At 34.7% G+C, this 15,098-nt stretch overlaps 1 protein-coding gene across 1 annotated transcript in view; it reads left to right on the plus strand.

Moving 5' to 3' along the window:
- The window catches only part of LOC128556233 (uncharacterized), a 108,564-nt gene that overhangs the window by 29,420 nt on the left and 64,046 nt on the right, over positions 1 to 15,098 (plus strand). Inside the window, exon 6 of the mRNA XM_053540611.1 lies at positions 255 to 299. Within this exon, the coding sequence (XP_053396586.1) occupies positions 255 to 299 (45 nt within the window). The remainder of the gene's footprint in view (positions 1 to 254; positions 300 to 15,098) is intronic.

Below are 15,098 nucleotides of genomic sequence, written 5' to 3' on the forward strand. Positions count from 1 at the left end.
TAGTGCGCCAAACGTAATGTCATACTTTGACGTTATGATGTCATGTTAACTGACGTCATGAGGTCATACATATGTTTTGTATACATTGATATATTGTATGTTTGCCTGAAGATGTATCTTAATACGAAACGCGTTGCAAACTTGAGTTGTCTACTTTCTTTCACCATATTATGATAATTATTACTATTGAATCATCATCATATTGCTTCTTTAAATAATTTAACATTTAAATTTTATTTCCATTGATATTTCAGGGAACAGAATTGAAAGAGAAGAAAACTGCAGACGATAGTATTGCGGTAACTATATTCTGTACTTGTCTTTCAAACAAAACTATTTGGCTTTAGTGTCTTTATCTAGAAAATATCATAGTATGACAAGATAACACAGTGCTTCACATCTGCAACAGCTCCATGGCGTGAAACCGTTTAGCTACAGCTCAACTATTTCAAGTCTAGATCGGCTAGTGTAAAAACATTTCTCCTTCATATTCTTCTGATAAACTGTTGATGGAGGGGGATGGGGCACTTGCAGACAAAATAACACATATCTATTTCACATTATTAAAAGGATGGTATTACATATTCTATGCTTAATAAAATATATAAACTAATACTTGGTTATTCTTAAACATTTATCCATTCTGAATTAATTTTATCATGTTTATGGGTAAAATTATTGTATTTTCTCTTATAAGCAATCTGAAGTTCCGGTATCAGCGATATATCATGATATGACATATCCGCATTTTACTAGACTGAAAAGCTATACAAGTCTTACTTTCCAACATTAGAGTACACAGGCTTACATTTCCAATGATATATTTTCGCATCCGTCATATTTTAACAGATAGAAAAAAAAATACTACAGTGACAACAAATTTGACAATCCAAGGAATGTTGAGGGAAAACACCAGCACTTTATGAGTATATTAAAGTCAAATCAGAAATGAAACATGAAACGTGGCTATGAAAGTTCCAGATGCATCAAATTTAAAATGTATATGAAATGCATTTTAAAGTAGTTTAATCAAATTTATTCAACATCTTGTCTTCGTTTTGGCTTTGTATTTAATGAATTTGCATTGTAACTGCTAAATTGATGATGAACTCCTTCATCATTTCGCCGTGCGGCTACAATTTCTTTAAAGAATCTTAAAATATTAATCAATCATGTTCACCTTTCTTGTCCCCATGGCAAGTGAAACTATTGCGTAGTCTTTTCTGAAAGCGCTGGCATGATTTCAAAGAAATTTCACACCAATGAAATGTTGGCGACACTTTCAAATTTAAAACGATTTAACAATAAAACCAAAGATAGTTTATATTTTACTAGCTATATAAACATAACAATGTGTCAAACCACAATGCTAATTTAATTAGGCTAGTTTTATATCTTGACACGTTTTGTTCTGTTTAAAGAAGTGATTAAATATAAATTTAAACCTTGAAATATTTCCTCGTTTAAAATATAAAAAAAAAATCCAATAAATAACTGCTAAGTCTTTAAACGAAAGTAGAAAAGACGTTGCTATGATGGTAAAATTCATCATAAATATGTGGTATGCACATGTACACGTTATCCTTTACTTTATTATCAATATATATTAATTATTCATTGTTTACTCAAAAGCCTTACGTTCTTTTGAGACGTCATGTTTGTCAACAAGTTGTTCATATTATATTTTGTTCCAGAGTGTTCTGCGAATTAACAACGACGATAAAGTAAATCTTTAATCAAGGTGTGACTTTGCCAATGCGTGATTGATTAGAATCACCTTCACTTTGCCTTGAAAAGCAAAGCTATAAAATGATCTGACCAGCTTTCATGATCAAATAAAATAGGCACTTTCTAAATCGTGAAACTGTAATCAAAGTTTGTCAACGACCTACTGACATATTTTTACACTAGATGACGCATTATCTAACCTTATCAAGATTTTATCGAAGCAAACATTATGAACAAGTTTGATTTAGGTTGAACACATTTGAGTGTTAACGGTAACTGGAATGATGAATCCCAAAATGCAACAATATCAAACCCATTATTTGTTCACACACTGCCTGAATGACTCAAATGTTCCAGCCGATTGAAACAGGTTTCGTTTCAATATTTAAGTTAAGTTAATAAAAGTTATTTATTAGAAACAATCATCCAAATACAAAATATATTTCTATGTCAACAAAAAAATTCTTTACTATGTAGATATACACGGGAGGGGATCCAAGATATGTATTCCCAAATGGGCACCGCTTAAAATCATAGAGCAGCAAAACCTAATAAATGGCTTAGTTAATGAGTAACCTAGCCACAAAAAGTTACAAAACATGTCATATACCAAAATGTTTGGCAGGGTCTGAAGTTTATCGGACTGCCGGCATAAATTGCGAATTTTTGGTGCGGACCGTGAAATCCAAGATGGCGTCCAAGATGGCCGCCATTTTAAGATTTTATAGGTAAATTTAAAGATAAGGATGTAAATAATTTATGAAGAAAAACTATGTAACTTAACTGTATACAAGTATTTAAACTAACAATGTGTAAAATCATGTTTTATTTCTGAGGTCACTCAAGGTCAGTTTAAGGCCGTAGGCAAGGTCAAAAGGTCAAAAATGTCTAAAATTATTATTTTATCTGCAATCGTTTTACATTCTCTCCAAATTCTATGACATAACTGGTAATTTTTCATATTAGAACAAATTTGTGTGCATGACAATTTCATTTACAATATTTTAGAGGTGTACATTTGCCTAACATGGTTACTATGGTGAAACAAAATTGGTTCAAATATATCTGTTATTAAGATCTAGTTGGTGCAATCACATACAAATGTGAAAAAACAACACATTTTACAAACTCCTTTTAATTGTTTGTAGTGAAAGGTTCTTTTAAATGTTACATTGTTGAAAGTGATTGAGGTCATTCAAGGATAGTTGGTCAAAATAGCAAAAAGAACACATAAAAACACTTTTTAATATACCATTATCACAGGGTGAGATAAATGTGCAGTCAGTCCGGGGCTCGAACCCGGAACCCCCGCTTACAGGGCGAGAGCTCTACCGCCCGAGCTAACCGGCTGTCTGAAACATCTTCTTCCCTAACGTGACCAAGTTCGTACCGTGACATACACCCCCCCCCCCCCCCCACCAAAAAAAGCGTCGTAAGACTGACCAAGCAAGCATGCCACGGTCCAATGTTGGACGCCATTATGTCACAGGGTGAGATAAAAATGCAGTCAGTCCGGGGCTCGAACCCGGGAACCCCCGCTTACAGGTCGAGTGCTCTACCAACCGAGATAACTGGCTGCCGGAAACATCTTCTCCCCTAACGTGACAAAGTTCGTACTGTGACACCATACACACGTTTTCATTCTTTTTCAAATGGTACAGATTTTCATTTCAGAATAGACCTATGTGTTTTACAATTTCATTTGCAATCTTAATTAAGATATATTTGCAGTATACTCAAATGTTTAAAATATGTTATATTTTAGGTTTATCAAGATAATTTTTAAGGTCATACATATTAAGAATAAAATGTCAAAATAACCATTATCATTTATATCATTTTTTATCTATTAAATTGTTTCGTTTCCAAAAAGACATCAATCAAACCGAGCCTGCAACATTTTCGTTTTTGTCGTGTTGAGTGACCTGTGAGGTTTCTACTTTTCTCTATTCTATTATATTCATATTTATTTCCTAGAGTTTTGACATTTTCACTGGTTGTTGTGATGTTTTTTTATGAAGCCTAAAGTTAAATTTGCATTTGAAGCTATTCTAATGATAAGTCAATGTTTTCTAACAACTATTTGACATGACTGTGGCTTTAAAAGTTTGAACACTTGTTTAAATATATTAGTTTCTACCAGTAGGCAAGAGTACATAACTCTATCAAGTAATTTGGCTGAATTATGGCTCCTTTTGGATTTAAAAATTGGTTCAGATTTCGTACAAGTCCATGTTTTGTAAAAACTATTTGAAATGTGGCTTTGTAACTTTGTTTATTATAACAGTACCTACCAGTAAGCAAAAGTACATAACTCTGTCAAGTATTTTGGCTGAATTATGGCTCGTTTTGATCTTTGAAATTGGTTCAGATTACGTACAAGTCCATGTTTTGCATCATCTATTGACATGTGGCTTTGTAACTTTGAACACTTCTTTATTATATTAGTCTGAATACTGCTTAAGCCGGTGCTAGGGGGCGTGGGCAGTGTTGCATTTTCCATTACTGTTCATGAACAGACTCAATCAAACCGAGTCTGCAATTTTCACTGTTTGCATTGTTTTCGGTGCTTTCGAGGGATTTACTTTTCAGATTATATCTATCTGAGGCAAGAGTACTTAACTCTATTACATTTTGACTGAATTATTCCCATTTTTGGACTTGAATATTGGTTCGGGTTTCGTACATCGTACATGTTTCGTCAAAACTATTTGTATTTGACATGTGGTTTTGAAACTTCGAACACTTGCTTTTCATCATGATTTCCATCTTTAGGCAATAGTTCAACTATTTCGGCTGAATTATGGCCCTTTATGGACTTGGAAATCAGTTAAATTTTTCATACCGGTCCATGTTTTGTCAAACATGTTTGTCAAATGGCTTTGACCACTTGTTTCCCATCATAGCTACAAATGTAGGCAAGACTACATAACTAGGACAAGTACTGTAGCTCAGTTATGGCCCTTCTTTGACACAGAAATTAGTTAACTTTTGCAAACCATTCCATATTTTGTCTAAACTGTTTAATATATAGCTTTGGTGGATTCATGTACAAGTTTTCGAAAAGAACAAATGTTACAAACTTATTTCTATTGTATGAAGTAAGAGAATTTATTGAGTAGGAATGCCACAGGCCACTCGAGAAATTGTAGGCATACGCCTTTAGAAGAAGTTTTAGTGGTTTACCTTTTGAAATACTAAACTTATGTCTAGCAAGATCAAGTTAGTTTGTTTATAAATGGTGATGTTTCTAGCCATTTCATCTGTTAAATTAAATACGATCAGCTGAGTCAGACAATACTTTGTCATGAAAGCCATGTTGGAGGTCATGAAGAATGTTGTGTTACGTAAGGTGAGCGAAAGCTTAACCAAAACATAGACATAAGCCAATAGTCTGCTAGGTTACTTGGGTCTCCCTCTTTGAGCAGTGGGACTAATCCGCTAGGCTAGTAACCACAGGAGAGAGGTTTGGACAATTATTACCAGAACATCAACAATTTCTACCCAAAGCGCTTAAGAACAACTGGGTGAATACAGTCTTATTCTGAAGCTTTTTCTTAATTTAAGGTTAGCTAGCACGTTTAGACCATGCAATACTCCCAATTAGGATTTAAGAAATATTGAGATACTGGCAATGTTACAATAGAAAGATATAGACCCTCTGTTTTTGAAAAACCTTTTCTTGTTTGAAAATTTATGGTGATTTGTTGGCAAATACAAATTGAAACTTGGTATCTAATAAATTTGCTTTATTGTTTGATTTGAAACTGCAAATTTAAGTTGGATATAAATAACTACCAGAGTTTAACTATAAATAGAACAAGTGGCAATTTGAAGGTGAAAAGCCATTAGCAGTGTCAATTTCCAGTGACTTGCAAAATATTTTATGCTGGTGACATCTGTTACCACAAAAGATCTGCCTTTGTACAACCATTTTACGTTTGTAGATGTTGAAGCCGACGGAAATTGATAGATATCACAAGAGCACCGCCTTGCGGGTGCTGACTTTCATCTGATTTTTTTTTTGGGTATAATAGAAAAATTGTCCTACCCATGATTTTCTAAGTCCAAAAAGGGCCATAATTCTTGCAAAAAGCAGGATGGAGTTACGTTTCTTGATGTACGTAGTCAACTTATGACGGTGAACAACTGTTGCAAGTTTCAAAGCAATAGCTTGAATAGTTTAGGAGAAAAGCTGACTTAAACATATTACTCAACCTAGAAAACTGATTTTCTAAGTCCAAAAGGGGCAATAATTCTTGAAAAAAAACAGGATGGAGTTATGTTTCTTGATGTACAGGGTCAGCTTATGATGGTGAACAAGTGTTGCAAGTTTCAAAGCAATAGCTTTGATAGTTTAAGAGAAAAGGTTGACCTAAACATAAAACTTAACCAAGAAATCTGATATTTTCTAAGTCTAAAATTGGCCATAAATCTTGCAAAATGCAGGATGGAGTTATGTTTCTTGATGTACAAAGTCAGCTTATGATGGTGAACAAGTGTTGCAAGTTTCAAAGCAATAGCTTTGATAGTTTAGGAGAAAAGCTGACCTAAACATAAAACTTAACCAGGCAACGCCGACGCAGATCAAGTAATGACAATAACTCATCATTTTTTTCACAAAATCAGATAAGCTAAAAAAGATTTGAAGATAATGTTTATGCTGAGATGAAATATCAAGTAACAGTACAAAGAAATACTTCCTTTGGATTGGAAAATGTCTTTTATAATATGTGGTTAAAAATGCTAAAGGAAGTGTGATATCTGCAATATTTTGTAATATATCATTATGGCCAGAACGCTCACCGCAAACCATATATTAAATTCGTGATCTTGACGTCTACAATAATTGTCTTCTACACAGCCAAACAAGCAAAATATGTATCATTATATATGTTTAAACAAATATACAATCTTAAATATGAAAATTCGCGGAATTTAAAATATTGAAAATGTGTATAGGGTTTAGATGATTTTAGGCTATTTTCACCCTTTGACTTTGAATATGACCTTGAAAATGGCCGTGACCGGTTTCCACTAACTAGATCTAAACTAGTGGCTATATTGAAACGCATTTGGTTTCACCATGGTAACTGTATATGGTAACAAAATTTTTCTCCCTAAAATAATGCAAATGAATTGTCATACACACAAGCCTAGTCTGACATATGAAAAATAAGCTGTAATGATATTCATTTTGGAGTCTCGGAATGAAGAAAAGTTGCAGCTGAAACGGTGATTTTAGACCTACTTGACCTTGTGTATGACCTTGTATGCCATTAGGTCATATGTGTTTTCTTCATTGATATTTAATAGCCTTATTTTTGACGCGACCTAAAAGGACAGTAATAGCGGCCATTTTAAAACACTGCAATGACAATGACCATGGACCAGAATATTCTGTATGTTAAAAACTGTCTTTCAGAAAAAAACAGGCTTTCTGTTACATGCCTTTTCTTCATAAGTATATCTAAATCTGCCTAATAGATATAAAATTCCGGCTATAGTGAAGAACATAATTAAGGTGTTACTATAGTTACCAGATCTATCCTCTCAATTTGTAAGTGAAAAAGTAATTTTGGTCTATTCTGACCTTGACCTTGACCTTGAAATGACATTGACCAGTACCAAAATTATATCACTTCTTCTTACTACCCACAACAGAAGTAAATTTGTAACATTTGTTCTTTTCAAAAACTTGTACATGAATCCACCAAATAGATCTAAAATAACGGCTATATTGAAACGTATTTAGTTTCAACTATGGTAACCATAGTAACCAAAATGTACTCCTGTAAAATATTGCAAATGAAACTGCAGTACACACAGATCTACTCTGATATGAGAAATGACATATTACATAATTCAGTTTGGAGAAAATAAAAATGATTGTAGCTAAAACAGTGATTTTAGACCGATTTTGACCTTTTGACCTTAAGTATGACCTTGACCTGACCTTGAGTGACCTCGAGAATATAACAATTATTTAACACTTTCTTAGTTTAGATACTTGTATGTGGTTAAGTCACTTGTGTTTTCTTTATAAATATTTACTAGCCTTATTTTCAAATCTACGTATAAAGACTAAAATGGCGGCCATCTTGGACGCCATCTTGGATTTCTCGGTCCGCACCAGAAATTTGCAATTTATGCCGGCAGTCCAATAAACTTCAGACCCTCCCAAACATTTTGGTATATGACATGTTTTGTAACTTTTGGTGGCCAGGTTGATTGCTAAAACTGGGGGTTTGCTGCTCTACTATATTGTGCTTCCGGTAGTACATATGTGGTAAACATTTAGCAGAAAAATACGTGAGATTTTTATTTGTGATTGAATATTGTGAAAATGACATTGTTTTGCCAAAAAAGCGCGATGCAGTGCAACCAAGTGTAAATTACTTAGCATGTAAGTATATTTACCTTATCTGTATTTGTAGAAATGACGGAGAAAAACGCATCCTCCGTGAAGCGGTATGACTGACAAATAGCAACATTTTTATCAACAGGTGAAAATATGTTGTTTAGTTGCCCTTCGCCTGCTTAATTTTGCCCTCGCAACCTTCCGTATGCCAAACCCCATCCAGAAGAAAAAAAATTTGGCGATCACTTTGCTAGAAAAATATTTTTGGGAGAAAAACCGAATGGGATACATATGACGGTGAACAACTGTTGCAAGTTTCAAAGCAATAGCTTGAATAGTTTAGGAGAAAAGCTGACTTAAACATATTACTCAACCTAGAAAACTGATTTCCTAAGTCCAAAAAGGGCCATAATTCTTGCAAAAAGCAGGATGGAGTTACGTTTCTTGATGTACGTAGTCAACTTATGACGGTGAACAACTGTTGCAAGTTTCAAAGCAATAGCTTGAATAGTTTAGGAGAAAAGCTGACTTAAACATATTACTCAACCTAGAAAACTGATTTTCTAAGTCCAAAAGGGGCAATAATTCTTGAAAAAAAACAGGATGGAGTTATGTTTCTTGATGTACAGGGTCAGCTTATGATGGTGAACAAGTGTTGCAAGTTTCAAAGCAATAGCTTTGATAGTTTAAGAGAAAAGGTTGACCTAAACATAAAACTTAACCAAGAAATCTGATATTTTCTAAGTCCAAAATTGGCCATAAATCTTGCAAAATGCAGGATGGATTTATGTTTCTTGATGTACAAAGTCAGCTTATGATGGTGAACAAGTGTTGCAAGTTTCAAAGCAATAGCTTTGATAGTTTAGGAGAAAAGCTGACCTAAACATAAAACTTAACCAGGCAACGCCGACGCAGATCAAGTAATGACAATAACTCATCATTGAAACGTATTTAGTTTCAACTATGGTAACCATAGTAACCAAAATGTACTCCTGTAAAATATTGCAAATGAAACTGCAGTACACACAGATCTACTCTGATATGAGAAATGACATATTACATAATTCAGTTTGGAGAAAATAAAAATGATTGTAGCTAAAACAGTGATTTTAGACCGATTTTGACCTTTTGACCTTAAGTATGACCTTGACCTGACCTTGAGTGACCTCGAGAATATAACAATTATTTAACACTTTCTTAGTTTAGATACTTGTATGTGGTTAAGTCACTTGTGTTTTCTTTATAAATATTTACTAGCCTTATTTTCAAATCTACGTATAAAGACTAAAATGGCGGCCATCTTGGACGCCATCTTGGATTTCTCGGTCCGCACCAGAAATTTGCAATTTATGCCGGCAGTCCAATAAACTTCAGACCCTCCCAAACATTTTGGTATATGACATGTTTTGTAACTTTTGGTGGTCAGGTTGATTGCTAAAACTGGGGGTATACTGCTCTACTATTGTGCTTCCGGTAGTACATATGTGGTAAACATTTAGCAGAAAAATACGTGAGATTTTAATTTGTGATTGAATATTGTGAAAATGACATTGTTTTGCCAAAAAAGCGCGATGCAGTGCAACCAAGTGTAAATTACCTAGCATGTAAGTATATTTACCTTATCTGTATTTGTAGAAATGACGGAGAAAAACGCATCCTCCGTGAAGCGGTATGACTGACAAATAGCAACATTTTTATCAACAGGTGGAAATATGTTGTTTAGTTGCCCTTCGCCTGCTTAATTTTGCCCTCGCAACCTTCCGTATGCCAAACCCCATCCAGAAGAAAAAAAATTTGGCGATCACTTTGCTAGAAAAATATTTTTGGGAGAAAAACCGAATGGAATACATATGTTGTGCATGGGCTACATATGTGGTGCATTAGATTTTTTAGAACTCCACAGATCTTGAGCTTAAATGGTACTTGGATAAAGAAACGAACAGGAAATACGTGCCAAGTATATGTCACATCAGTCCAAAAATTATATACATTTGTATGAAAGGGATAACTTATTAACGAGCACAGCTTTAAGCTTATTTTAGATGTTGTAGAACATTTTCACTTAGGAGTCAACGCATCTCTCCTGAATCCGAAGGCGTTAATGTGTTGCTTATGTGTGTTGACCTGTGAATATCGGAAATATGCATGTATAGTTTGGTATATAGTATATGAGTTGCCGATACGGTCAATGTAGTTATATGTTCTTGAACCTAGTGTTCTTTTCATGTTTGCTTTACCCGTCCATGTGCACCTCTATTTATATCTTCGGCGGTATTTTGCATCGTTAACTGTAGAAATTGTCTGTCCGTGAACTGAGTTAAAGAGCAAAATATCTGTCTCGGGCAACGGACTCAAAAATAAAATGTAATAAATACTTTACGGTCAGGGTGTTTCAGGAGGTATTTTGGTTTGCCCGATACAGAACTACTGGCCCAGCCTCTCCACTACATGTACATATGATATTGTGGACCTGGCACTTACTTGTGTAAAACTACGTTGTTACATGTATACCGCAACTCCACATTCTAGGCCTATCCTAGTTTGTGGAAATATATGAGGGATGATATACTGCAAGGTACTCGGTCATATAATCAGAACATAGCTGCGTCTGGTAGGTAACTTAATCAAATTAAGGGTCCAGTACATGTTTCATAATTAAATGACCATTCTCAGTTATATTCACACAATTTTTTACCCTGCAGTATATCCTCCCTCCTATATTACCACAAACTATATAGGTCTAGCTTGCGAAGTTACTGCGTAGTTCAACACAAGTAAGTGCCAGGTCCATAATATCTTATGTATTGGAGTGGCCGGGCAAATAATTCTGTATCGGGCAAACCAAAATCACCCTCTGAATTGAAATCCCAGACCCTTAAGTATTTATTACATTTTATTTTCGAGTTCGTTGCCCGGGACACAGATATTTGGCTTTATAACTCAGTTCACGTATATGACTCAAACACAGACAATTTCCACAGTTAACGATGCAAAATACCACCGAAAACATATATAGAGGCGCACATGAACGAGTAAAACAAACACGAAAAGAACACTAGGTTCAATAACATATAATTACGCAGACCGTATCGGCAGCTAATATGCTATACACCAAACTAAACATGCATATTCCCGACATTCACAAGTCAACACACATAAGCAACACATAAACCCCTTCGGATTTAGGAGCTTAGTGGAAATTGTTCTACAGCATCATATGTAAGCTTAAAGCTGTGCTCGTTTCTAATATGTTATCCCTTTGATATACATGTATATATTTTTTGGAATAATGTGACATATACTTGGCACGTATTTCCAGTTCACTTCTTTATCAAGGTACCATTTAAGCTCAAGATCTGTGGAGTTCTAAAATGTCTAATGCACCACATATGTAGCCCATGCACAACATATGTATCCCATTCGGTTTTCCGCCCAAAAACATTTTTCTATCAAAGTGATCACCAAACTTTTCTTTTTCTGGGTTGGGTTTTGCATACGGGAGGTTGCGAGGGCAAAATTAAGCAGGCGCAGGGCAACTAAACAACATATTTCCACCTGTTGATAAAAATGTTGCTATTTTTCAGTCATACCGCTTCACGGAGGATGCGTTTTTCATCGTCATTTCTACAAATACAGATCAGGTAAATGCACTTGCGTGCTAGTTAATGTATACTCGGTTGCACTGCATCGCGATTTTTTGGCAAAACAATGTCATTTCCGCAAAATCAATCACAAATAAAAACCTCACCTGTTTTTCTGCGAAATTTTTACCACATATATACTACCGGAAGCAAACATGAATTTAAGCGGTGCCCATTTGGGAATACATATGTTGGATCCCCTCCCGTGGATATAGGTCAAAATACACTAAACATTTTATGTGTCATTCATGTTTTGCCACAGTAAAGTGATGTCGATTTTTGCCATATGGCCAAAAAATAAAACCGTTACAAAATAAGCTATTTATAGGAACAAAAAAGGAAAGCTATTCTGACACAAACAAGAGCTGTCACTATCAGTGACAAATGCTACCGAAGCGTACACAATAATGCTACAACTTTTCTGAGCAAAATAAAATAAATCAAGGTGTAAATCTTAAGGTCGATCTACACCTTAGGACCGGAATGTAGAAGTTCGACGGAAAAGTATGAAATTTGGCTCAAATATAGATCAAACTCTATATTTTCAGAATGTATGTATCTTTTTCGATTTTACGTTTGTGCGTTTACGTTAGAAGCGCCACCTGGTGGCATCCGATTTTTCACGTCAATTGCTCGTTTTTCTGTTAATATTTTGGCAATTTCATTATTTTTTTCGTTTGTGCATTCAATTGTCTGTTCCGATATATTTGGCAAAATTTAAATATATTTAGTGCATTATAAGACCGTCTTTGTTCTGAAAACAAATTGGCTGACGCCGAAATCGTTATAAAATTTGTACGTGCAAAATTATGGATTTTGTCCTTTAATTTTTTTTCTGTGCAGTCAAAGTGTTTCATTTTTGAAAGCGTCTGTAGTAATGTTCACCCTTTAAACTTATCAAATAAAAAATGCATGTGTTCTCGTTGGAATTTTTGCTAAAATACGTTGAAAGTCGTAGTTAAATGTCGAAAAGCGCGACGTTTTTAAGGACATTATACCACGTCGTTACAGGACAGGCCGTTACAAGACACGTCATTCCAAGATGTTTAGCAAGTCAAGACTGTAACAATAAACGGGGTAACTACGGCTTTAGATAAAACCGTTTTTATATGTTTTTAACTGTACACCAGTCTATTTTTATCACAAATACAGAGTTTTCAAACTGATATTATTTTTGATACGCCGACATTGGGCTTTGATGTATTGCGTCATTTATTAACGCGAGTACATTTCTTCTGTTTGTTGTTTTTATTCACGGCGTTTGCTTTAGGGCTATTTCTTTCCTGTTGAAAAGGTAAAACCCTGCTTTCCCAAATTTCGTTATGAATAAGACATTTTTTGAAAAATTTATTATGACTAAAGCAATAAAGTTTTATGTTCAATTTATTATTATGCAAGCACCTATTTAAACATGGAACATAATAACCGTGATACATCACTGGAAGTTTTCGACAATTTATAACAACTTTTAACAAAATTTATGTTTTCAGGGAAGATTATCTATAACAAGTTATTTCTAAGTTTCTAATCAAGGACATAACTACAATTCACAGTACACAGTGCTCTATTTAATGTATTTCTTTCACATATTAAATACACCAGAAAATATATGCAACTGGATATTGTAATTTAGATTATTTCAGCACGCGGCACAGTATGTAAGAGATCAGGTAAAAAAGTAAGCGTATATTATATATTTCAATGGACCAGATTGAGTTGAAAGATGTCAAAGAAATATATAAAATTATGTTTTCTATTATGGCGCAAAGCTTAACAGCACTTGAACTTTCTGTTGATTTAATCAGCACGCGAACTGTCTTTTAATTTCATCCGCCTTTCAAAACTTTTTAACACGAAAATAAATAGATACATATATGAACCGTGCCATGGGAAAACCAACATAGTGGGTTTGCGACCAGCATGGATCCAGACCAGCCTGCGCATTTCAAACCTAATACCTGAAAAAAAGTTGACATGCGCATGAGGTGCGGATAAGAAACGTGTCACATGAAATTCTGTTACGCTGTTCTACCCATACTGGTGATCATTCACCATATTTCTTATTTATTTATTTATTTATTTGGGTTTTACGGCGCACCAACACAGTATAGGATATATGGCCATAAACAGGACTACAAATTTCTGTACGAAATGTGGAACCGCGCATGGATGTACATCAGAAATGTGTAACATGAAGAATGCGTCAAGCACTTCTACATTTGCTTATCAAGTTTCACATCGTTACTCCAAGAAATCTACAAGTCCATTGTTTATGTAGTTCACCACACTCGCCTTTGCTTTGAGGTGCCGTAAATCAGCAAAGCTTCGCAAGAGTTTAGCATAGACACCGACGGTCAAATGACTCCGAAAAAACCGTCCTTACAACTTCGTTGGGTTGGGGGAGAGGAAGCGGTGGGTTCAAATACTAAGCAAAGTTCATTTAGATAATGACATCATCTCTGTGAAGAACTTCAGCACTTTTTTTTCAAAATATGAGCGTTCTTTTAGGTATAAAACAAAATATGTAATTATCAAAGTTAATTACCGTATACCTGAAAAACTATTTCTAGCGAGCCCATTTTCTCTTCTTTGCCAAACTCTGTTTTTCGATAATACTGCTTGGGGATGAGATGGTGTACTGTAAACATGCATTTTTATTCGATATTTCTGCATTATATTTAATATATATTGCGCTTAGGTGAAACGTTTGAAATAGCTAAAAGCTGTTTTAAATACTGTAGTGGATATATCTTGGATACTATCTTATCTATCACATCTCATTCCCGAGCTGGAGTCATATACATGAACGCATGTGCGTGCGACCGCATACGTAGCACACTACTAACTACAGCACGCACGAACGCATTTGCTATTTTATGCAATCATTTTAGAACATACGAGCAGAGTTCTCAGAACCTTGCTAAGCATTTCTGACGGGCCTAGTATTTTAGCATTAAGTAGAAAGATAGCTATTAATTTATAGTTCTTTCTGACATACAGTTGAATATACCCTTAACAAAAGTTTTGATATTTATTTTAAGGTCAGTTACTACTTTAAGAGATAAACATTCCCTCTCCCTGTCGATTTGATTGAAGACTGTATGTCTAAGATCATTCGTCCCCCACTGCTGATCCCTAAGATTCATTTGAAGAAGTTGATAGTTACTTGCAGAGAACAGGTTAGTACTGGTACAAAATCCATGAATATTGTTTAGGTTTAATGCCCGCAGGTACATAACTAAAATATATATAACAGTGTTGGCGAGCATGTATGCATTACAACGTGAGGCAGACAGTTTTAATTTCGAAAAAAAGACCACAACAATTTCATCAAGTAAAAACAGCGGTTTGTTTAATTTATAGGAGCG

The sequence above is a fragment of the Mercenaria mercenaria genome, chromosome 4 (genome assembly GCF_021730395.1).
Source record: "Mercenaria mercenaria strain notata chromosome 4, MADL_Memer_1, whole genome shotgun sequence".
Classification (NCBI taxonomy): Eukaryota; Metazoa; Mollusca; class Bivalvia; order Venerida; family Veneridae; genus Mercenaria; species Mercenaria mercenaria.